We start from the raw sequence: 25,242 nt of genomic DNA on the forward strand, positions 1-25,242 counted from the left end.
CTGGCACTACACTCATCCCTTGAACATCTCGACAACAAGGACTCCTACGTCAGACTCCCATTCATTGACTACAGCTCCACCTTCAACACCATAATCCCAGCCGAGCTCATATCAAAGCTCCAAAACCTAGGACTTGGCTCCTCACTCTTCAACTGGCTCCTCGACTTTCTGACCCACAAGCCACAATCAGCAAGGATAAACAACACCTCCTCCACGATAGTCCTCAATGCTGGAGCACCGCAAGGCTGCGTACTTAGCTCCCTACTATATTCCCTATACACACACGACTGTGTGGCAAAATTTGGCTACAACTCCATCTACAAGTTTGCTGATGACACGACCATAGTGGGTTGGATCTCGAACAATGATGAGTCAGAATACAGGAGGGAGATAGAGAACCTAGTGGAGTGGTGTAACGACAACAATCTTTCGCTCAATGTCAGCTAAACTAAAGAGCTGGTCATTGACTTCAGGAAGCAAAGTATCGTACGTACCCCTGTCTGCATCAATGGGGCCGAGGTGGAGATCGTTGACAGCTTCAAATTCCTTGGTGTGCACACTACCAGCAATCTGTCCTGGTCCACCCACGTCGACACTACGACCAAGAAAGCACAACAGCACCTATACTTTCTCAGGCAACTAAGAAAATTTGGCATGTCCACATTGACTCTTACCGATGCACCACAGAAAACATCCTATCCGGCTGCATCACAGCCTGGTATGGCAAATGCTCAGCCCAAGACCATAAGAAACTACAGGGTGTCGTGAACACAGCCCAGTCCATCACACAAAACCACCTCCCATCCATTGACTCTGTCTACACCTCCTGCTGCTTGGGAAAGCGGGCAGCATAATCAAAGACTCCTCCCACCCGGCTTATTCATTCTTCCAACTTCTTCCATCGGACAGGAGAGACAAAAGTCTGGGAACACCCATTAACAGATTCAAAAACAGCTTCTTCGCCGCTGATACCAGATACCTAAATGACCCTCTTATGGACTGATTTGATCTCTTCACACATAGTCTCTACTGAAGATACTCTTGTATGCTTCACCCAATGCCTGTGTCCATGTGTTTACATTGTGTATTTATGTTTGCCCTGTTTTTTTTCATGTATGGAATGATCTGTCTGAACTGTACGCAAAATTGTACTTTTCACTGTACCTCGGTACAAATGACAATATACAAATCCAATCCAATCCAGATGTTGTATCTCTGTTCAAATTGCATTTAAGTTGCTAGAACATTAAAGCAATAACAGCACAGGGTGTCAATGGCATCATCTGAGACATCATGAAAAAAGCAAAGCAGAAAGGAACAACAGTAAATGACTGAGGGAAATTGGGTGATTCAGAGTCAAATTAGAGACAGAATGAGAAATAGAGAGCGAAAGAGAGTGGATTGAGAGGGAGAGATACAGAAAAAGAGACAGAAAGGAGAAGTGAAAATAAAAACAGAGCAAACAGAAGAACGGGTCATCGTAGCCCAGTTGTGTTTAGGAATTGTTGTATTGGCTCTTGAGCAGTTAATGAGTGAATAGTTGAGTAGGTATGCAAAATGTACAAACATTTTTCACCCAAGAAGTATAGAACCTGTGGTTCCAGGCATTTATCATGATCAGGAATCAGTGGAATGGTGTTCATACAAATGCAGGAGTTGTTAAATTAAGAGATCAAGGTCCATCTACTTTGCTTTCTAAATCTTTTATTAACCAACATGATATAATATTAATGGAGTTGTTAGCAAACAGTCTCTTATCAATTAATTTACAACAGACCAGGACATGAGGCAAGGCCAACCCCAGTGGTGGAGAGCTCTGGGAGCCAGCCATAGATTCAAAGTCACTTCTTTTTTCCCTTTTCTAAATTACTCAATACATTGTAAAATTACTTTCCAAAATAAGTCGACCTAATTTGCATTTGAATATCAAAAGAGTTTTGTTAAATTACTGTCTTCCAACATGACAGAGACCAGCACAGAAATACTGCCAATATAGATGAAAAGCTTTATTTAAAAAGTCTCTATAAACAATTCACTACCTACTGCAGTGATATCCCATAACTTTTTTTAAAAAAAGTATCTTTATTCAAAATGTTAACATTTACAAAACAAGACAGAAACATTACGCCCCCAAATACAATAAACCCTGCACCAACCCCCTCCCCCAACAGTTGACTGTAACTAGCTCTCCAAAATGTAAAATAAACAAAGCCCGTCTCCTGTGGAACCCCTCATCTGCCCCCCTTAGGGTGAATTTCACCTTCTCAAGATGCAAGAACTCCATTAGATCCCCCCGCCACGCCGAGGCACAGTGGAGAAGCTGACCTCCACCCCAACAGAACCCGCCTGCGAGCAATCAACGAGGCGAAGGCTAAAACATCCATTTGCAACTCCGGCAGGTCCGATACCCTGAATGTGGCCGTCAGGGGACCCGGCTCCAATTCCACATGCAGGATCGCCGACATGGTGCTGAAAAATGCACCCCAAAATTTCCCCAACTTCGGGCAGGAGATATCCCATAACTTAACTGTTCTATTTCTGGACCTCAGATTGAAAGTCGTCAGGATTATAAATTGAGTCAATAACAGGGTCCTTAGGGCTGGTAATGCACACGGTGAATAACAGCAGCAAGAGTGATTTGCCATTAGCCACCAAATTTCAACAATTTTATGACTTGCAGTGAACTTCAATAGAGGTTTTCATGGTATGATGGGAATTTTTCTGAATTTGTCTAAGCTAATGGCGGTGATCTCCCAGCAATTTGTGGAAAATCAGAATTCATGCCATTCCTCCTCTTCACCCCAGATTGCTGGATCCTTTCGGAACTAATAATGCATCATCAAATTTAGGCCTACTTTCCGTGACCAGTTTGTGGCGTGATGGTGCCAGCATTTTATCATCCACTCATTGTCCTATGCAAATACTGATTCCAGACTTTACACAGTATTTTCAATCTGAAGTTTCAACAATGGTCATAATTCTAAAGCACCAGGGTTCAGAGCTAATCCCTCAAGGACGTTTGGCTGAACAGCGCTACCATCAAATTAAAACTGCTGCAAAACTGCGCCTGGCCGGCTTTGCTGCAGGGCAGAGACGTTAACCAAAAACCAACCGAAGGGAAACAACATGCAACAAAATAGATGCCGCGTGGCAAAATTACTGCGGACGCTGGAATCTGAAACAAAAACAGAAAACGCCAGAAACTCAACAGCGACCAGGGGTTATGGGGAGAAGGCAGGAGAATGGGGATGAGAAAAATATTAGCCATGACTGAATGGCGGAGCAGACACGATGGGCTGAGTGGCCTAATTCTGCTTCTACGTCTTATGGTCTGACAGCATCAGTGGAGTTTGGACGCCTCTTGGTCAGAGTCAGAGTGTTGATAGGCGTTCCGGCCAATAACGAAGAACGTTTGGAGATATTAGATTGCCTGCTTCAGCCAAAACAATCCGACTGGGGATGCTGTAGGAAGTGGGAAGTGTTGTGAGCACAGTTCACTGACAGGTTATATATAGCTCAGAAAAAGAAGCGGATGTGAACACCAGAGCCTGTCAATTATGGTTAAATATTTCCAGGACGGGGCAAGGGGGCCGAACCACGTTTATTGCAGCGTTACTGGTGGGAAAAAAATTAAAAATATATGTATATATATATATATTTCGGACAGAGTTGGTTACCTGTGACCGATGCAGTGGAGGAGTTTATAATTTCCAGCGTGAATGGGTTTTTCACCTGCACCATTCTTTTCCTCTGCACCCTGGCCCTGGACTCGGTCGCCTCCGAATTCCGGATGATGACAGGAATATCCCAAACAAACCTGGTTTGGGAACATTTTTTTAAAAAGGGGGAATAAAAAGTGACCGGTTTATTCCTGTCAGATACCACCCCCGCGAGCAGCCGCGGCTGTCTCTACACGCGCAGCACCTTTAATTCCGGCACTTACCATCCCAATATCACGGCGGTGGTTACGAAAAAGCAGAGGAAGATGAGGGTAATGTAGAAGAGCGGAGAGTATTCGTACAGCATCACCAGGAAGACCGCAGCCATGGGCCTCCCAACAATCGCCGGACGCTGCCAGCGACGGCAAGCGCGGAGCGACAAACAAGGAACGCGCGTCTCTCCCTCGCCCTCCGCCACAGCCTGGCCGCGCGTCAAGTCCTCCCAATGTCTCCTGTCCCCAGACTTATCCTCGTCCCCGCGCGGTTGGTTAAAGGACCCTGGCAGCAAAGTACTTGACTGGCCTCGGGCAGGCTGTGGGATCAAACCCCACTTTAGAACTCAACCAGGACCCAGGAGGAGGCCATTCGGCCCTTCCTGTCCGTACCTGCTGCCCGCCGCAGCATTTTAGTTTTTTATTTTAAATTTAGAGTACCCAATTCATTTTTTAAATTAAGGGGCAATTTAGCGTGGCCAATCCACCTAACCTGCACATCTTTAATTGTGGGGGCGAAACCCACGCAAACACAGGGAGAATGTGCAAACTCCACACAGACAGTGACCCAGAGCCGGGACAGAACCTCTTGGGTCTCTTTCACCATTTCCTGACTCTATAAGTGTCTGCACGACACTGCAAAGGATCGGCAGTACTAAGAGGGCATCTACTACATACGATAGTGAGTACCAGGTGATAAACCCATCACACCAGGTCGGGGTATTGTTAGCTGTCGCGGGGCTAGCTGTCTCGGGGTGCTGTGTATTGCAGGGGTGGGAATCATTCACGGCTTGTGTGGTAGGGGGTCAGGGGGGTAGCGCCCACGCGCAACTGAAGGGATCCCGCTAAGATCCAGCTTTCTTCATCTTTCCGTCTTTATGTCTTCTTTGTCTTCCTCTGGGGTTCCTGAGGTTCCGGAGTTCTGTGAACACCAACATAATATCTGTTATTATCTTGCTTAAGATCTCGTATGTCTGTCTGTCTGTCCTTTGTTGCCAATTTCCCTTTATAATTGGTCACCATCTGTGACTCCCTCATTTTTTTTTAAACCAAACAAGACATCCGAAAAAAATACTGCCATAGTGCGAGCTGTCTCGCAGCCTGTGCGATCTACCATCCTAGTGTTTTAGGATGTAAATAGCATTCGGAAGCAACCTAAGGGTTGCCAAAACCAAACAAAAGAATTTTGAACTGAAAGTGCCAAAATGGGGTGCGTATGGGCCGCGGCGGGTAAGAAATGGGTGGAATCCCCGGGTAGGACGGTGATCAATGCCGTATGTGCTTTACCCGAGCGTAGATAACCAGAGGGGGTCCTCAGGCAGGGCGGGGACCAGTGCCGTTTCTATACTGCCTGAGCAACCGGCAAGAACGGGTAAGAATGCGGTCGTCGTGGGGGTTGCCTTGTTGTCTGCTGACCAACTTGTAACTCTAAACTGGTTTCTGTTGACAAACTAGTTCCTCTGAACTGGTTTCTGTTGACAAACTAGTTCCTCTGAACTGTTGTCTGGGGACAAACTTGTTCCATTAACTGCCAGGGGGCGTTAAAGGAATGGTGATGTGGGTCCGTGAAAAGTTTCAAGTTTAAAAACAACACTTAACATTAACACTGACGAACAAACATACAACGAACATGGTGCAGGTTCCATCAGAAAGGACACCGTATCTCTCCATCGGTTCCTTTTTTCCAACATCTGGACACCTCACTGCTCAATAGCGAACAGGCTTGCAAAGGGATTTGTTTGGTGGGAGTCAAACTCTAAGTCATCATCTTCTCCCGGCTGCCAAACTCTTGACTGTAGTAATCGTGCTAAAGCTGCTTGGGGCGAATTGGGGTCCATCTCATCATTCGGGATGAGCCTGAATGAATTGTCTCGGTGCCAGAATCGTGTGTCGAGGATGGAGCTACTATGCTTCAATCCGTAATCGTCGGGCGGTGGGTCTGGGTCAGGGGCTTTGATATATGTAATCACGAAGGGGTCAGTGGAATCATGCTCGGATTCGCTGGGAGTGGGGCCTGGTACAGGGGGACAATCGTAACATGGTGTGCTGTGGCTATCGTCATCGTGATCGCTATCACTGTCGCTGTCGCTGCTGGTTGAAGGAAGGGAGAGGCGGAGTCTTGCCTCTGGGGGTGGAGTTCAAGTCGTGTCTGAGGACGGGCTGGACTGGTTGGGGGAGGGGAGGAAAACGTCATCTGTGGGCGGGGTGTGCTCATCTGCTGCTGCGAGCAAGATGTGGTGTGTGTGGCTATTCTGCGAGCCATAAGCCTTGAGCTGGCTTATGTGAAACCACGCATACTTGCCATTCGGATATGTAATCTTGTATACAGAGGGGCTGACTTTGTCCGAAATGGAATACGGTCCGGAGAATTTAGGGGAAAGTAATGAACTGGGGTTGTATAGGGAAAGCATCACTTGCTGCCCTGCTGCAAACTCAGTGTTGTGTACTGTTTTGTCGAAACAAGCCTTGCTCTGTTTCTTCCTGGTCCCAAGTCTCACAGCTGCTGCGAGTTGGGCTGCCTTTATGTTCTCCATCAATTGTTGTACAGCATTTTCATGCGTGAGGGCGGTGACTGCGGGGCTGGCCAAATCCAGTCCTAATAAATACTCTGTCCCTTTCATGGGGCGTCCGGTCATGAGTGAGTGGGTGGTGTATCCTGTGGATGTGGATACCGTGTTCCTTATAAACATTAAAGCAATTGGGAGGACTGAATCCCAGGTGCTGTTATTCTGCTGTACCATTTTCCTGAGGGTGGCTTTTAATGTCCTGGTCATCCTCTCTACAATACCACTTGACTGGGGGTGGTATGCAATGTGAAACTTTTGTCGAATGCCGAAAATCGTGAGGACATTTTTCATTTCTCGTCCTGTGAAATGGGAGCCTTGATCAGATTCTATACTGCGTAGGAGGCCCCATCTTGTAAAGATGTGCTGTGTTAGTATTTTAGCTGTTGTCTTGGTCGTATTAGTTCTCGATGGAAATGCTTGCACCCATTTTGTGAAGGTGTCGATAACCACCAACACATACTTATAACCATTTCTGCAAGGGGGTAGGGGTCCTATATAGTCTATCTGTAGATTTGTCCAGGGTCCATTAATGGGGCGAGTATGACTAAGTTGAGCCTTTTTCACATATCTGTCCGGATTGTTCTGGGCACAGATCAAGCAATTCTCTATGTAGTGGGTAACATCAGTTTTTACATCAGGCCACCAGTAGAGCGGTCTGAGGTGGGCTAGGGTGGGTTCAATACCTTGGTGTCCATGATTGTCATGGAACTGACAAATGACCTGGTTCCTGTCCTGGCTGGGAACTATATAAATGCCATCCTTTAAAATCACACCGTCATGTGTGGTTATCGCATTCTTGTTTTTATCATACGGGGCTGGGAAGGAACCCTTTAAATCTTCCCTGAGTTTCTCGTCCTCTTTCTGTGCCTTTGCTAGATCCTGAATATTGGTCTGTGAGACCTGAACTGCGTGTACTGGGGTGCTTTCGGGGGGGGGGGGGGGTTCCAAAAATAACCATGCCTGGAGCCTGCCTTCGCTAGGGCATCTGCTTTTACGTTACCAGGGGTGGGGGGGGGGGGGGGGGGGGGAGAACGGTGATGACTGCGAACCTTAACTATTCCATATTTTCTATCCTTCGCTGTCTCTAAGACATGGCGGAGTAATGGGGCTGAGGGTGGGGGTTTACTGTCCGCGGAAACAAATCCTCTTGTTTCCCACAGGGGTAGGAATTCTGTCAAACTATTGCATACATACAAGCTGTCTGAATAGATGTCTGCTGGGGTCGGGAACAAGTCGGGGTGGTCTACAATATAAGCAATTGCTGCCAGCTCTGCTGCCTGCGAGCCTAAGTGTCCTGGCAACTTTAGTGAAATCTCATCTAGGGCCCGTCCCTGCGTGTCCTCTACGTAAATACCGCAACCGGTGATTCTCTTTCCATTTTACACTGTGGAGGAGCCATCCACATAAATGTTCAGGGGTGCGCACTTGTCTGTTGGCTGGGGTCTCTGGGGTGTACTACCTGCTTTCCTGGGAGGTATTTTGGGTATAACTGGGCCTGTGTTGTGTTTTGTGGTGATGATCTCGCATTCATGAGGGGGTCCTGCATACTGCAAATTATCGGCAAGGCATGTGTGGGTTTTGGTTCTCTTTACTCTGATGTCCCGTCCCTGTAAAAGAAGGGTCCAACAGGCTGCCCGGATTTGGCTGACTGTGCCATCTTTAAGTCAGCTGTCTAACAGTAGATGTGTTGGGGTGTGTTCTGTGAGGATGGCGATGGAGTTGAGTCCTGTAATGTAAGCGAAGTACTGTACTGCCCAAAAAACTGCGAGCAGGTGCCTTTCACAGGCAGAAAATCCTTGCTGTACGGGGTCTAACACGCGTGAAGCGTATGCTACGGGGCATAATTGGTCATGGTGTTCCTGGAGGAGAATGGCCAAAAGGGTTTGGTCTGTGCTTGCTACTTCAATAACGTACGGGGCAAGTGGATCTGGGACCAGTAGTGCGGGGGCTGTGCTGAGGGCTCTTTTTAAAGCATCCACGGCATCCGTATGCTGTGGACGCCATTCCCAAGGTGCCTGCTTCTTGAGAAGTTCGGAAAGGGGCGCTGCTTTAGTGGCGAAACCGTTAATATGGTTTCAGCAGTAGCCACCCAGTCCTAAAAATGACCAGGGGGCTGAGTGATTGTGGGGAAGGGGCAATTTGACAATGGAGTCAATTCTCTTTTGCTCGATCTCGCGTTTACCATGTGTGATCACTGTTCCCAAGTAAATCACTTTCTCTTTCAAAATCTGGGCCTTCTTGGGGTTGACTTTACAACCAATTTCTTTTAGGCATCCTAGGAGTTCGGCGAGAAGCGAAATGTGCTCTCCCTTTGTGTCTATCTGGAGTAACAAGTCGTCTACGTACTGGACCAGACAATCGGGTCGGGAAAATTCTGCTAATCCATTTGCCAGCTGTCGGTGGAAAATGGAGGGGGAGTTGTGGAAGCCTTGTGGAAGGCACATCCATGTATATTGTCTCTGTAATGTAAAGGCAAATTTGTACTGGCAATGCTTTAGCCAATGGAATGGACCAAAAGCCATTACTAATGTCCAAAACCGAAAAAAATCTTGACTGGCGTCCCTGTTTGAGCATGGTCTCTGGACTCATGGCTACAGTGGGGGCTGCTGCTGGGGTTACTTTGCTCAGTTCCTGGTAATCAATGGTCAGTCGCTATGATCCATTCGGTTTCCTGACGGGCCAAATTGGTGCGTTGTTTGTGGAGGCTACTGATCTGAGTATGCCTTGATCCAACAAACTCTCTATTAATTTGGAGATTTCTCCCTCTGCTTCTTGAGGAAATCTGTACTGCTTCTGGGGTTTTGGGTCAGGACCTGTAATGTTCACAAAGCCAGCCAATTTGCCACAGTCGTGGTTGTGCTGTGCAAATGCCACTTTGTGGTCCTGCAGGACTGCCCTAACCTGTTTGTCTGCACTAATCGCTCGAGGGTCAAACCAGAAGTCTCCTACTGAGCTAATCCTGTTTACATACTCTCCTACTGTGAGGGTGGTGGGGGCTCGTGCTGCCTTTGCCATTTTCCATACACACTTGTTAACTGGATCAAAAGAAAGGCTCATAAAATCGATCCCTAGGATATGTTCTGCTGTCTGGGGCAGATCAAGCAAAACTACGGGGTGCTTAGATGTAATGTTACCTATTTGTATCGCTACAGGGGATGTGATGTGTGCCTGTTGTAAATGACCTGTAAAACCGCTGAGTGTGATGGTGTCTGTTGTGGGCCACGTGTCTCGCTGAAACATCGTAGAGGAATTGAGTGTGGTGCGGGATCATCCTGTGTCCCAAAGAAATTTTATGGGGTGTCATAGAACATAGAACATAGAAAATACAGCACAGAACAGGCCCTTCGGCCCACGATGTTGTGCCGAACCTTTGTCCTAGATTAATCATAGACTACCATTGAACCCACAGTGCAGAAGGAGGCCACCCGGCCCCCCGAGTCCGCACCGGCCCCCGGAAAGAGCACCCCACCCAAACCCAACACCCCCACCCAACACCAAGGGCAATTTGGACATTAAGGGCAATTTATCATTGGCCAATTCACGTAACCTGCACATCTTTGGATTGTGGGAGGAAACCGGAGCACCCGGAGGAAACCCACGCAGACACGGGGAGGACGTGCAGACTCCGCACAGTCAGTGACCCAAGCCGGAATCGAACCTGGGACCCTGGAGCTGTGAAGCAATTGTGCTATCCACAATGCTACCGTGCTGCCCTTGAGAACAAATAAATCTACACTATATCATTTAACCGTAATCCATGTACCTATCCAATAGCTGCTTGAAGGTCCCTAATGTTTCCGACTCAACTACTTCCACAGGCAGTGCATTCCATGCCCCCACTACTCTCTGGGTAAAGAACCTACCTCTGATATCCCTCCTATATCTTCCACCTTTCACCTTACATTTATGTCCCCTTGTAATGGTTTGTTCCACCCGGGGAAAAAGTCTCTGACTGTCCCCGGACTTTGCCTGCTATTACAGGTCTACCGGACTTGTCCCAAAGGGTGTCGCAGACCCAAGTTGGGGAGCCCGAACACCGTCAGTCGGTGCCGTTCAAGTCTGCATTCTCTGAATGGGCGCTAACGTTATGGATCGGCTTTGCCCTATTCCTGTTTAGGGTGCCTGTCTGTTGGTTTCTCTGCTGCTTTTGGGGCGCGTTGCACTCTCGTGCAAAGTGTCCTAACTGTCCACAATTGTAACATTCTTGAGAGCTTTGGGCTGGGGTGGGCTGTTCCTGCCATCATTTACCCATGCGGGGTTCTGGTGCGCTTTAACTAGATTCATATCTGCCTGCTCTTCATCTGGTTTTATAAATGTGGTTTTGCCTTGGAGTGATTGCTCCCAAGCGCGGGACAATCTCTTCAAAACCCATTTTTCATTGTGGGTTTCATCGGAGGGGTCATAATTTGCGCAAGCTTTCTGTCCTGCGTCTGCCGTGTGAGAGACTAGGATTCAAGTCCATTCGGCCATATTATCTGAGGACAAATGGACGCGGGCTAACTCTCCAAAAACTGTGGTGAAGTGAATCCACAAAGGTCCAGCAAATGCTGTGGGGTGCTCTGTCTTCTTTTGCCTCCACTTATTTAGGCCTTCTCCGGGGTCTCCTCTGTTATAGCCGATCGCATCAAGGATCGCTGTGGTCCAGGACTGGAAGGAGACCGGCAGCAGCCAAGGTACTTAAAGATTTTATGGAGCAGATGGGAGGTGTAGACCCGTGGAGATTTAGCAGACCTAGGAGTAAGGAGTTCTCGTTTTTCTCCTATGTCCATAAAGTCTACTCGCGAATAGACTTTTTTGTGCTGGGTAGGGCATTGATCCCGAAGGTGAGGGGAACGGAGTATACGGCTATAGCCATTTCGGATCACGCTCCACACTGGGTGGACTTGGAGATAGGGGAGGAAACAGGAGGGCGCCCACCCTGGAGAATGGACATGGGACTAATGGCAGATGAGGGGGTGTGTCTAAGGGTGAGGGGGTGCATTGAAAAGTACTTGGAACTCAATGATAATGGGGAGGTCCAGGTGGGAGTGGTCTGGGAGGCGTTGAAAGCGGTGGTTAGAGGGGAGCTGATATCAATAAGGGCACATAAAGGGAAGCAGGAGAGTAAGGAACGGGAGCGGTTGCTGCAAGAACTTTTGAGGGTGGACAGAAAAATGCGGAAGCACCGGAGGAGGGACTGTACAGGGAAAGGCAAAGGCTACATGTAGAATTTGACTTGCTGACTACGGGCACTGCAGAGGCACAATGGAGGAAGGCACAGGGTGTACAGTACGAATATGGGGGAAGGCGAGCAGGTTGCTGGCACACCAATTGAGGAAAAGGGGAGCAGCGAGGGAAATAGGGGGAGTGAGGGATGAGGAAGGAGAGATGGAGCGGGGAGCGGAGAGAGTGAATGGAGTGTTCAAGACATTTTATAAAAAATTATATGAAGCTCAACCCCCGGATGGGAGGGAGAGAATGATGGGCTTCTTGGATCGGCTGGAATTTCCCAAGGTGGAAGAGCAGGAAAGGGTGGGACTGGGAGCACAGATCGAGGTAGAAGAAGTGGTGAAAGGAATTAGGAGCATGCAGGCGGGAAAGGCTCCGGGACCGGATGGATTCCCAGTCGAATTCTATAGAAAATATGTGGACTTGCTCGCCCCGGTACTGACGAGGACCTTTAATGAGGCAAAGGAAAGGGGACAACTGCCCCCGACTATGTCTGAAGCAACGATATCGCTTCTCTTAAAGAAGGAAAAGGACCCGCTACAATGCGGGTCCTATAGACCTATTTCCCTCCTAAATGTAGATGCCAAGATCCTGGCCAAGGTAATGGCAATGAGAATAGAGGAATGTGTCCCGGGGGTGGTCCACGAGGACCAAAATGGGCAGCACGGTAGCATTGTGGATAGCACAAATGCTTCATAGCTCCAGGGTCCCAGGTTCGATTCCCGGCTTGGGTCACTGTCTGTGCGGAGTCTGCACGTTCTCCCCGTGTGTGCGTGGGTTTCCTCCGGGTGCTCCGGTTTCCTCCCACAGTCCAAAGATGTGCGGGTTAGGTGGATTGGCCATGCTAAATTACCCTTAGTGTCCAAAATTGCCCTTAGTGTTGGGTTGGGTTATGGGAATAGGGTGGAGGTGTGGACCTTGGTTAGGGTGCTCTTTCCAAGAGCCGGTGCAGACACGATGGGCCGAATGGCCTCCTTCTGCACTGTAAATTCTATGTTCTATGTTCAAACTGGGTTTGTCAAGGGGAGACAGCTGAACACGAATATACGGAGGTTGTTAGGGGTAATGATGATGGCCCCACCAGAGGGAGAAACGGAGATAGTAGTGGCGATGGATGCCGAGAAAGCATTTGATAGAGTGGAGTGGGATTATTTGTGGGAGGTGTTGAGGAGATTTGGTTTTGGAGAGGGGTATGTTAGATGGGTGCAGCTGTTGTATAGGGCCCCAGTGGCGAGCGTGGTCACGAATGGACGGGGATCTGCATATTTTCGGCTCCATAGAGGGACAAGGCAGGGATGCCCTCTGTCCCCATTATTGTTTGCACTGGCGATTGAGCCCCTGGCGATAGCGTTGAGGGGTTCCAAGAAGTGGAGGGGAGTACTTAGGGGAGGAGAAGAACACCAGGTATCTTTGTATGCGGACGATTTGCTACTATACGTGGCGGACCCGGCGGAGGGGATGCCAGAAATAATGTGGATACTTGGGGAGTTTGGGGATTTTTCAGGGTATAAATTGAACATGGGGAAAAGTGAGTTGTTTGTGGTGCATCCAGGGGAGCAGAGTAGAGAAATAGAGGACCTACCGTTGAGGAAGGTAACAAGGGACTTTCGTTACCTGGGGATCCAGATAGCTATGAATTGGGGCACATTGCATAGGTTAAATTTAACGCGGTTGGTGGAACAGATGGAGGAGGATTTCAAGAGATGGGATATGGTATCCCTGTCAATGGCAGGGAGGGTGCAGGCGGTTAAGATGGTGGTCCTCCCGAGATTCCTCTTTGTGTTTCAGTGCCTCCCGGTGGTGATCACGAAGGCTTTTTTTAAAAGGATTGAAAAGAGCATCATGGGTTTTGTGTGGGCCGGGAAGACCCCGAGAGTGAGGAAGGGATTCTTACAGCGTAGCAGGGATAGGGGGGGCTGGCACTACCGAGCCTAAGTGAGTATTATTGGGCCGCTAATATTTCAATGGTGAGTAAGTGGATGGGAGAGGAGGAGGGAGCGGCGTGGAAGAGATTAGAGAGGGCGTCCTGTAGGGGGACTAGCCTACAGGCTATGGTGACAGCCCCATTGCCGTTCTCACCGAGGAACTACACCACAAGCCCGGTGGTGGTGGCTACACTGAAGATTTGGGGACAGTGGAGACGGCATAGGGGAAAGACTGGAGCCTTGGGGGGGGTCCCCGATAAGAAACAATCATAGGTTTGCCCCGGGGGGAATGGATGGGGGATATGGAATGTGGCAAAGAGCAGGAATAACGCAACTGAAAGATCTGTTTGTGGATGGTAAGTTCGCGAGTCTGGGAGCGCTGACCGAGAAATATGGGTTGCCCCAAGGGAATGCATTCAGGTATATGCAACTGAGGGCTTTTGCGAGGCAACAGGTGAGGGAATTCCCGCAGCTCCCGACACAAGAGGTGCAGGACAGAGTGATCTCAAAGACATGGGTGGGGGATGGTAAGGTGTCAGATATATATAGGGAAATGAGGGACGAAGGGGAGACTATGGTAGATGAACTAAAAGGGAAATGGGAAGAAGAGCTGGGGGAGGAGATCGAGGAGGGGCTGTGGGCAGATGCCCTAAGCAGGGTAAACTCGTCGTCCTCGTGTGCCAGGCTAAGCCTGATTCAGTTTAAGGTATTACACAGGGCACATATGACTGGAGCACGGCTCAGTAAATTTTTTGGGGTGGAGGATAGGTGTGCGAGGTGCTCAAGAAGCCCAGCGAATCATACCCATATGTTTTGGTCATGCCCGGCACTACAGGGGTTTTGGATGGGGGTGACAAAGGTGCTTTCAAAAGTAGTAGGAGTCCGGGTCGAACCAAGCTGGGGGTTGGCTATATTTGGGGTTGCACAAGAGCCGGGAGTGCAGGAGGCGAGAGAGGCCGATGTTTTGGCCTTTGCGTCCCTAGTAGCCCGGCGCAGGATATTGCTAATGTGGAAAGAAGCCAAGCCCCTGGGGGTGGAGACCTGGATAAATGACATGGCGGGGTTTATAAAGCTAGAGCGGATTAAGTTCGTCCTAAGGGGGTCGGCTCAAGGGTTCACCAGGCGGTGGCAACCGTTCGTCGAATACCTCGCAGAAAGATACGACGGAATGGAAAAAAGAAGGCAGCAGCAGCAGCCCAGGATCGGGGGGGGTGGGGAACCAGAAGGACTCTCAGGGTTGTTAATATATACTGTATAGTATGTATAGGTCGTTGCTACAGATAATTATATATTGGACTGTTAAATTATATTTTTGGAGAGTGTTACTTGTGACAAGGCAGTTGCCAATTAGGGCTAGTTTTCATTTTTGTTATTTATTATTTATTCATTTTTTGTTTATAAAATAGGTCATTGTTATTTGTGTTGTTATAATATTGTGTAAAGGATGCACAATGTACTGTGTTGGTTGACCAAAAATTTTCAATAAAATATTTAATTTTAAAAAAATCAAGGATCGCTGTGTGCATCTCTTGGAGTTGGCCTCCTCCTACATTCTGTTGGTCGGGAAGGGCTGCCACGACTGAAGGGTCGAGGCTTAAAACTGTGAGCATCACTTGCTCCTTCTCGTCATGCCATACATGGTAGCCTGCTGTTTGACTTTCGCAAAAAATTGGTGGGGGTCTGATGTGGGAAGGAACGGTGTAATTTTTCCACACTCGTCCCATTGGGTCACGATTAACGGGGTTGTATAAAGGAAATCTACGTCTCCTTCTGCTGTGGCCCTGCGGTGTGTGGTCACAGGATTCATGGGGGTGTGTTCTGCCTGTTCGGTTGGGGGTTGGGGCGCGTTCCTTTTCTGGGATTTTTCCTGCGTACATGTCCCATGTACATATCTATGGGCAGTCTCGTTCAATTCCTGCCAATCGGGGCCATTTTCCTGATCTAACTGGGGTCTGAATGTGTTTTGAAACCCATTTTGAACGGAAAGCAGAGATTGCAATTTGCTTCCGGCACTTTGCGTGGTCTACTGAGCTCTGCCTTTGTTCCATCGTGCAAGTGTGGAGTGCTCGTAGGGCTGCTTTCAAATCATTGCAATCAATTTCTCAACTTGTTGCTCAGTCTCTTGTCCTACCAAGACCGCACATTGCGTATCCTGGTAGGCCTTATCGTATTGCGTTTGGAAACTACTCAAATGCGCGAGACAAGACTGGTGTGCCCACTTGGCATCATCCACCTCTCTGTCCCTTGCTGCTAACTGCTCTCTCAAATCTCTATTCTTCTTCTCTACTTCGCTCACGTCTACCTCACTACTTCTGTCTCTCTCCTCTATCTCTCTACGGAGCGTCCTAACGACCTCCTCTGTGCCTCGCAATTGTGCCAAACAGGACACGATTGCCATCGGCTTGCGAGCTTTCCCCAAGCTCTTCTTGTGTATCTCTGACAGGTTCTCCCACCAAGTATGTCCTATACTCCCGGGACCTGTTTCATCATTGGCGCAGAATTCACTCCAAAGGGGCCATCCTTTCCCTTTGCGATATTTCCTGATCTCATCTTCCCAAACGGGACACTGTCCTACTCTACTGGTCGCTGCGACCTCGAATTCATGGGGGTTCATAAGGCATTCCATTGCCTTCATTGCCATTTTCTCTATCAGGGTTCTCTACTGAATTTGGAACAGGGGGTGATAAAGTGGTAATGTAAACACAGGTACGGCTTACGCTAATTTCCGGCCTACAAAACTCCCGACAGTTTTACGCAACAAAATCTCTAATGTTTACCTTATATCCCTGTTAGTACGCATGTATTAACACACTTCCGAATCTCGGAGGTTTGATCAGTATTGTTCTTACACTTGTGGTTTTTCTGTTTCTAATTGGATTCCAATTCAGATTTTGGGTTCTCTCAGAGTGGTTAGGCCCCTTCCAAGTCGAGTCCCGTCAGATGTCGCCAGTAAATGTTGCTAACTGCTGTTGTCTCTTAATTTGGCTCTGTTTAGTTACGTTTGCTCAAGAGTCGCCAGGTATCTTTCGATACCGCCACAAGGTTCAGAACCGAATACTGATCAAAGACTCGATACACCAGTTAGTAAGTTCAAAAGCAATGCTCATTTATTTACACACAGTCAAATCTACTCATGCATAAAACTCTACACCCATAAACTATCACTATTACTAAAGCCTATACTTAGCTTCGGGTGCCCACTCAGTCAGAGGAACAATGGTCGTTGTTCGGTTCTGAGGCTGCTGGGTTGAGCTGTTTACAGGGTAGCAACTAGGAGCGTCTATCTCGTAGCGTGCGTTGACTTGGAACTTACTTGGTCTGGCGTAGCTGCTAGGCAGGTCTCTCCTCGCTGAGAGCCAAAGCCAAGAGAGCGATTCTCTCTTGGGGAATCCTTTTTATACCCAAAAGGGCTTCGCGCGCTTTTGGGCGGGCCTTGAACTTGGCCCCAATTAATTGGGCCATTTCCCAATCGTCCTTATCGATTTTCCTCCAATAGAGGGGTGGGTTCCCTGGTTGCTGGGCGTGTCCTAGGTGGCCGTTGGTTTGCTTTGTTTTAGTCTCCTCTGGTGCCGGGATGTCTGGCTTAGCATTGTTTACCTAAGTGTTACCCTTTTGTTCCCGGGGATGGCTCATTAGTTTGTAGGTGGTTCTGCAGTACCAGTCTTGTCTGAGAGCTACAGCTCTAATCAACAGACAGACCTTGCACCTGCTTGCTTTTTCGGTATTGTCCAATTTTCCCTGCATTTTTGCAAAGTGTCCATTTTGTAATCGGGACGTGGCCATCCCAGATGGCTACACTCTTCAACTATTACACTTACTTCCATCAGAATTCCCAAATGCATCCCACCTGATCCTGTTTACTTATTAACTTTAAGTACAACTCGCCTCGCTAACACCTCTTTATCAATTTTTATCTCATCCAGTATCTCAATTACCTCCTCCTTCACTATGGTTTTGACCTCCTCCTATTTCGGTTCTCATTAGCACGTAGTGCTGAGAGTAACCCAGAGATCACCGTGGCCCTGCTTTTTAGTTTCATTCCAAGCTCTCTAAATTTGCCTGCAGAACATCATCCCTTTCTCTATTAGCACTCTTTGGCAAGAGTGCCATGAGCACTCTTTCCCCTTGGTTTCTGTGGCCATTAGCACCCGATTTTCCTGGGTTTCTGTGGCTATGACTCATCTTTCATTCTCACTCCACAGTATAAATATTTCTCACTTTCTCTGTCTGTTAGCTTTGACAAAGAGTAATCGGACTCAAAATGTTAGCTCCTTTCTCTCCCTACAGATGCTGTCAGACCTGCTGAGATTTTCCAGCATTTTCTCTTTCATCCCTTTCGCTATGTTGTTGGTCCTAACATGGACCACAAGTTGTTGAAATGGAATTGTCCCATATTTTTTCAGAGTGTCAGTCTCTGGCTGAAAGCCAGCGTGAAACTCTCCACCTGAGCAGCTGAGTTTTTAGTCCAGATTTTGAGCCTGTCTTAAAAAAACATTCAGTGGCCATGGTTTACACCATCGTTGTGGCAGGGCAGGGCCTCATAAAGTCAGCAAGGTCAGCTCCACAGAGATCAGGGAGCCATTTTTAAATGAGCACAGAAAATAACCTCCCTGCAACCATCCCACAGACATGGGAGACCCCCCCCCAAAACCATCGGGGGCCAGCGGCTAGCCCCCATTCCTCAATCACTATCTACATTGGGGCTCTTTCCCCCTCTCCCCTCACACACTACCATCAGCAACGAGGGGTTGTCACCTCCCCCCCACAAGCATCAACAGCTCCTCCACCACCATCAGCAGCAGAGCTTTCGCACCCCCCCCCCCCCCCCAACCACTATCAGCACTGGGTCGGTCACTGCCCTGCCCCCGCACCACCATCAGCATCGGGAGCTCCTCACCCCCATGCCCATTAGCATCAGGGGCTTGTCCCCTGCCACCCCCTCACCATCAGAAGCATTTTGAGCTCCCCGCCCCATTCCTCCACTCCCATCAGCTTCGGGGCTCTCATCCCAGCTTCCCACACCACCAGCATTGGGATTCTCAACATCCCCCTCCCCCCACCCCGCCACAAGCATCAGCATTGGGTCTCTCACCCCCTCCCCCCACCACAGTTATTAGTATTGGGGGCTCTTCGCCCTCCTAACCCTAACCGTAATGTAAGCCCTCCCCAAAATGGGCTCCCTAGAGAGATCGCCGTTGTACATCCCCTGGCACAGTTTGGCACTGCCATCTGGCAACATCAACCTGTACTGGAGGGCGGGCATGTCCCTCTTCCCCTGGGAGCTATACTTATCTTTGCGCTCTTGGGTAGGAATCTCCTCGATGATTCATCTTTTTCCAAACTTGTTGTAAACCTCGTTGATGTTATGTAACTTTGGCAAGGTATGAATATTCAGTGAGGGGCGAATCAGGTGGCGGGGTGCTCGGTAAGTATATTAAGATGTATTTAAATGAGGTTCCCACCCTTACTGTGCTGGAAACTTATTATGTCACCAAAGCGGGGGGCAGCACGGTGGCACAGTGGTTAGCATTGCTGCCTACGGCGCTGAGGACCTGGGTTCAAATCCCAGCCTTGGGTCACTGTCCATGTGGAGTTTGCACATTCTCCATGTGTCTGCGTGGGTTTCACCCCCACAACCTGAAAGATGTGCATGGTAGGTGAATTGGCCATGCTAAATTGCCCCTTAATTGGAAAAATGAATTGGGTACTCAAAATTTATAACAGAAAATGTCACTAAAGAGGGGGGTGGAAAATCAGAAAACACGATCTCACGCGATTTTGCCCCCACATCACTATTGTCATTGATGCTAACGCAGGCTGAAAATCACCCCCTTGTTATGACAAATGTTTCATGATTCATATTGTTACAAAGATGTGTTATGGGTCAGGGTTTAGAGAATCCCAAAATGTATCATGGAGTTCACCTGACCCACAACGCTTAATAGATTGTGGTATGGGGAGCACACGGCTCACTACAGGTATGGTACAGCAGAAATGGAGCAGTATTTTAAAAAACAAAACAATGTTTATTCTGTGAACTCAAGTTAACCTTTTTAAAACAAACAGTGAATATCTTAGCAACCATTAATTCAAAGATAACCCCCAAGAGTACAACAATCCTTTAAGCTGTCTTTTAACATCCAAAAGACTTAACAAACCTTTAAACAGGAGCACATTAGGTTCACATTCACTATTGAGAAAATTTATATTTCTGAATTCACCAAATGGTCCAGAGATAGTCTTTGGATGGCAGAGGTCAACAGGACAGCTCTTTGGTTAACTTCAGCTGCAGCTCACTGGAAAACCCAGACACACCGAAGCTGTTCCTCAAAGTGAAACTAAAAAGCAGAACCAGAGCTCAGTTCCACCCACACTCTGACATCACTGCAGTAACATGAGCAGTTAACTATTTCTTAAATCGACATTCTCATGACACCTCCCCCCAAGAAAAAGAAAACCCATCAACTTCAAGATGGTTTCATTTTTCACCTTTTCACCATCCTTTAAGAAATGCACACTAGCGGAGCGGTCGCAGCAAAAAGGCTCACGCAGTTCCACAAAGTCGGGGCTTTTTCAGGGGGCCTCCGGATTTAAAAAAAAATTTAACATTAAAAAAAAAAGTTTCCTGCAAAATCGGGAGCAGGGGAACTGGGCCCTCGGGAGAGGAGCGATCTGGCGCCCCCCCCCCCCCCCCCCCCCCCCCCACACACGGCAGCAGAGCACAGGGCAGGACAAGCGGTGGCCAGGACCGAAGCGGTGGCCAGGACCGAAGCGGGGGCCGAACCTGCAGGGAGGAAGGAACGGAGGAGCGACCGACACCCCCCCCCCCCCCCCCGGCAGGAGAGTGCAGGGTGTAGGTGGCCCGGACCCAGCAGCGGGGACAGCAGCGGGGAACGAAGCGGGGAACGACCGACCACCAGAAGGCAGGAACAAAGAGGGCCTCCGGACTAGAAGCCGCTCTCTCTCTCTCTCTCGACCTGGGTGAGTGAGGGAAAAGGAAGGAAAAAAAGAACTTTTGCAAAAACAAAACTCTGAAAAGAAAACTTTTAAACTTTTAAAACTTTTTAAAAAAAATTATTTTTGCACTTTTCTTGTTCTCACCCAAAACAAGTTCACCTGAGAAGAATTTTATAAAAGAGGGAAAAATAAAGTGGTAAAGGAGAGAAGGGAGGGGAGAAGAAAAAGGGAAAAGGGGGAGAAAATAAATAAATAAGAGGGGGGAGGGGAAAAAAAGGGAAAATGCCAGAAGGGAGCCAAAGCAGAGGGAGAAGGGGCACCAAAGGCAGAAGGGGCAATGGGTGAGCCAGTTCAGATGAGCCAATCAGCGAGCTTGCGGCAGAACGGAAGTATCGCCGCATCAAAAAGAGCTGGGCAGACAGGTGCAGTCTCCCCCGGGGCCAGGGGGGAGCTGGAACTGGAAGGCAGCCTTTGCCGACGCGCTGAGGGAACATCAGCAGGTAAACAAGGCAGAGGCTAGGGCAGACATAGAGGCCTCAGTGCAGGCAGCAATGGCCAAGGCCCTGGCAGAGGTGCAGCAGGCCCTGGGCAGAGCAGAGGAGAAATGGGACGCCCAAGGGAAGAAACTGGAAGCCCAAGAGGCGACCATCAAGGAGCTGGAGAAAGCAGCGACTGACGTGAGCGACAGGATCACGGCCCTGGAGAGGAAGGTGGCGAGACTGGGCACAACACAGGGGAGCCTGAAGAGCAGAGTGGACAACCAGGAAAACCACTCGAGGAGGCAAAATGTCAGGATAGTGGACCTACCAGAGGGGATCGACGGTAGAAACCCCACGGCCTACGTGGCCGAGATGGTGGGCAACTTAGTGGGGAAGAAAACCTTTCCCAGCCCACCAGAGCTGGACAGAGCACATCGGCAGCTGTGCCCAAAGCCCAAAGCAGGGGAACACCCGAGAGCAGTTATAGCTAAACTGCACCGGTACCAAGATCGGGAAACAATCCTGTGCTGGGCCAGGAAAAACAGAACCTGCAAATGGGAAGGACATGCCATTAGTATTTACAAGGACATTGGGGCAGACCTAGCCAGGAGACGGGCCGAGTTTAATAGAGCGAAAGTAGCTCTTCACAAGAGCAACATGTGTTTTGGTATGCTGTACCCAGTGAAACTCTGGGTCACATACCAAGAAAGAGAATACTTCTTTACAGCCTCTGCCGAAGCAAACAAGTTTGTCGAGGAACACGGGCTGGAAAACCACCAGCGAGGGTAGAAATGAGGGGCCCCTGGCAGGGGGCAACAACACGCCGACGGGGGGGGGGGGGGGGGGGGGAGGGGAGGCGGGAGGCATTGCCAGGCCCCCCCTACCCCGTCACGGCGAGTGCACCCTGAACTAAGAGCAAACCACTGCCCGAGGGACCGCTTCAGGTGGGAGACCAGGCCCCAGCACGAGGGAACGAGAGTAGCGGAGAAGGGAGAGCAAGCAAGAGGAGTGTCGGGAAGGATAGGGGAAGAGCGGGCAGAAAACCGTAGAGGCCGGGCAGGGGAGAAGCGAGACAGTAACTCCCGAGAGGGGGGCCACCGTACTAGCGGGAAAGCTAGCGCCGGGGGCATGCAACAAATCAGGGCCACAGCGCGCCCCCAACAGGGGGGAAGGCACCAGGCTGGAGGTGGGGGGAACCACTCAACAGAGACGGGAGAGCAAACTGTGACAGGAACAGGGGAAAGAGGGACAAAGGAGGGATACAAGGGAGAGGGGGAAAAAGGGAGAGACCAGGAAGGGGGGGGGGACACAGGGAAGGAGAGACCGGGGCGGGGCGACACAGGGGAGAAGCGAGACAGTAACTCCCGAGAGGGGGGCCACCGTACTAGCGGGAAAGCTAGCGCCGGGGGCATGCAACAAAGCAGGGCCAAACAGGGCTAGAAAAGGAATTGGGCTACAAAGTGCCACAACCAAGGGCTCGAAACAAGGAATTGCCCCACCCAATACGGTCTCTGGGCGAAGGGAGACCCCAGAGTGCAGGGGACTACCCGCATGGCGGACGCACAGTGGGCGGCCATGTCAGGTGCCCCGGGACAAAGGGAAACCCTGGAGCGCAGGGACCCGACCGCATGGAGAGAGCAGTGACAACGGCCATCCTGGACGGCCCCCTAACAAAGGGAAACCCCGGAGGGCAGGGGCGCGTCTACCAGGTAAGTATGGTTAAACGCACAGGAGCGAGGGGGCAGAAGCCCCCCACCAGGATAGTCACCTGGAACGTAAGGAGACTCAACGGCCCAGTGAAGAGATCCAGAGTCCTCACCACCTAAGAAATATGAGGGCCGACATAGTTTTCCTCCAAGAGACACACCTGAGAGAGCAGCACGACTGCGGGTAAGAAAGGGCTGGGTGGGACAAACCTACCATTCTTGCTATGGAAGAAGGGCCAGGGAGGTGGTGATATTGATCGGCAAGAGGACGATGTTTAGGGCGACAAAGATGGTTACGGACCCAGGGGGAAGGTACATCATGTTCAGCGGGGCCCTGGATGGGGCACTGGTAGTACTAGTTAACTAGGGACGACACGAGCTTCATCAAGAAGACCATGGCAGAAATCCCTGACATAGCAACGCATCGACTAATCATGGGGGGGGGGGGGAGACTTCAACTGTGTACAGGACACAAAGACAGACAGATCAAACCCCAAAACGGGGAAAACCTCAAGCATGGCAAGGGAACTCAGTCACTTTATGGAGCAGATGGGAGCGGTGGACCCCTGGAGGTTCGCCCACCCGGGGGGGAAGGAATTCTCCTTCTTCTCCCCAGTACACAATGTATACACCAGAATTGACTTCTTTGTGGTGGGGAAAATGCTGCTTCCAGGGATAGACAAAGTGGAATACTCCGCAATTGTGATATCAGACCACGCTCCACACTACATGGACGTGAGGCTGGAGACGGGCAGGGCCCAACCCCCCACATGGAGGTTGGACGTCGCCCTACTAGCGGACAAGGCCTTCAACGAAAGGTTATCACGGGCCATTGCAGAGTACACAGAGAACAACCAGAACGGGGAGGTCTCACCCTCCACGTTCTGGGAAGCACTAAAGGCCCTACTAAGAGGGGAAATCATCACTTTCAAAGCGCGAAGAGATAGGGAGGAAAGGGTGGCGAGGCAGCAGCTGGTCGACTCCATACTGGAGGTAGACCGTAAATACTCTGAGGCCCCGACCGTAGAGCTCCCGACCGTAGAATACAAAGGAACTTTGACCTGCTCTCCACCAGGAAAGCAGTGCACCAACTCTGCCAGGCACGTGGGACCCTATACGAACACGGAGACAAAGCCTGAGAAAGCAGGCAGCCGCCAGAGAAATTGCACAAATCAGGGATACCAGAGGCACGCTAGAAACAGAACCAGAAAAGATCAACAAAACCTTCAAGGCCTTCTATCAAGGGCTGTACACCTCAGAGCCCCAATAGGGGAGTCCGGGATGAAACGGTTCCTTGATGGACTGACATACCAGTCGTGGGGGTGGGCAGAAAACGGGGCTTGGAAGCAGCACTGGGAGAGATCATGGACAGCATTAGCTCCATGCAGGCGTGAAAGGCGCCGGGACCGGACGGGTTCCCGGCGGACTTCTACAAACAATTTGCGACAGCACTGGCCCGCCACCTGCGGGAGATGTTCACAGACTCGCTAGCGAGGGGCACACTGCCACCTACGCTAGCACAGGCCTCAATCTCGCTGATACCTAAGAAAAACAAAGACACAACGGAATGTGGATCATACAGACCCATCTCACTGCTGAACGCAGATGCCAAAATACTGGCCAAAATCCTAGCCAAAAGGTTAGAAGGCTGCGTGCCAGAGGTGGTCGCAGAGGACCAGACGGGCTTTGTCAAAGGTAGACAGCTTACCTCGAACATCAGGCGCCTGCTGAACGTGATAATGACCCCATCCGGGGAGAGAACACCAGAGGTGATCGTCTCCCTGGACACAGAAAAGGCCTTCGACAGAGTCGAATGGAAATACCTCAGGAGGTACTGGAGCGGTTCGGGCTTGGAACAGGGTTCACCTCCTGGGTAAAGCTCCTATACAACGCTCCCATAGCGAGCGTACGGACCAACAATACCAACACCCGATACTTCCAGCTGCACAGGGGCACCAGACAAGGATGCCCACTGTCCCCGCTGCTGTTCACTCTAGCGATCGAACCACTAGCAAGCCACAGAACAGCAAAAGGCTGGAGGGGGATCCGAAGGGGAGGCAGAGAGCACAGAGTCTCACTCTATGCAGATGACCTGCTCCTCTACATTTCGGATCCACAGAGCAGCATGGACGGAATCATCACGCTCCTGAAAGAGTTTGGTGCCTTCTCGGGCTACAAACTCAACATGAGCAAAAGCAAGATCTTCCCGGTACACCCACAAGTAGGTGGGGCAGCCCTAACGGGACTGCTGCTTAAACAAACCCGACACAAATTCCGCTACCTGGGGATCCAAATAGCCCATGACTGGAAAGGGATCCACAAATGGAACCTCACCAGTCTGACAGAGGAAGTAAAAAAGGACCTGCAAAGCTGGAACACACTCCCACTCTCCCCCGCGGGGAGAGTCCAGACGATCAAAATGAACGTGCTGCCCAGGTACCTCTTCCTATTCAGATCCATCCCGATCTA

General features: G+C 49.8%; 1 protein-coding gene across 1 annotated transcript in view; it reads right to left on the reverse strand.

Moving 5' to 3' along the window:
* Positions 1-4,121, reverse strand: part of cgrrf1 (cell growth regulator with ring finger domain 1) — a 43,549-nt gene extending 39,428 nt beyond the window's left edge. Inside the window, exons 1-2 of the mRNA XM_072489711.1 lie at positions 3,944-4,121; positions 3,678-3,817 (exon numbers count right to left, since the gene is read on the reverse strand). Coding sequence (XP_072345812.1) covers positions 3,678-3,817; positions 3,944-4,047 — 244 coding nt within the window. The 5' untranslated portion in view covers positions 4,048-4,121. The remainder of the gene's footprint in view (positions 1-3,677; positions 3,818-3,943) is intronic.
* Positions 4,122-25,242: the final 21,121 nt, after the last annotated feature.

The sequence above is a fragment of the Scyliorhinus torazame genome, chromosome 2 (assembly GCF_047496885.1).
Source record: "Scyliorhinus torazame isolate Kashiwa2021f chromosome 2, sScyTor2.1, whole genome shotgun sequence".
Lineage (NCBI taxonomy): Eukaryota > Metazoa > Chordata > Chondrichthyes > Carcharhiniformes > Scyliorhinidae > Scyliorhinus > Scyliorhinus torazame.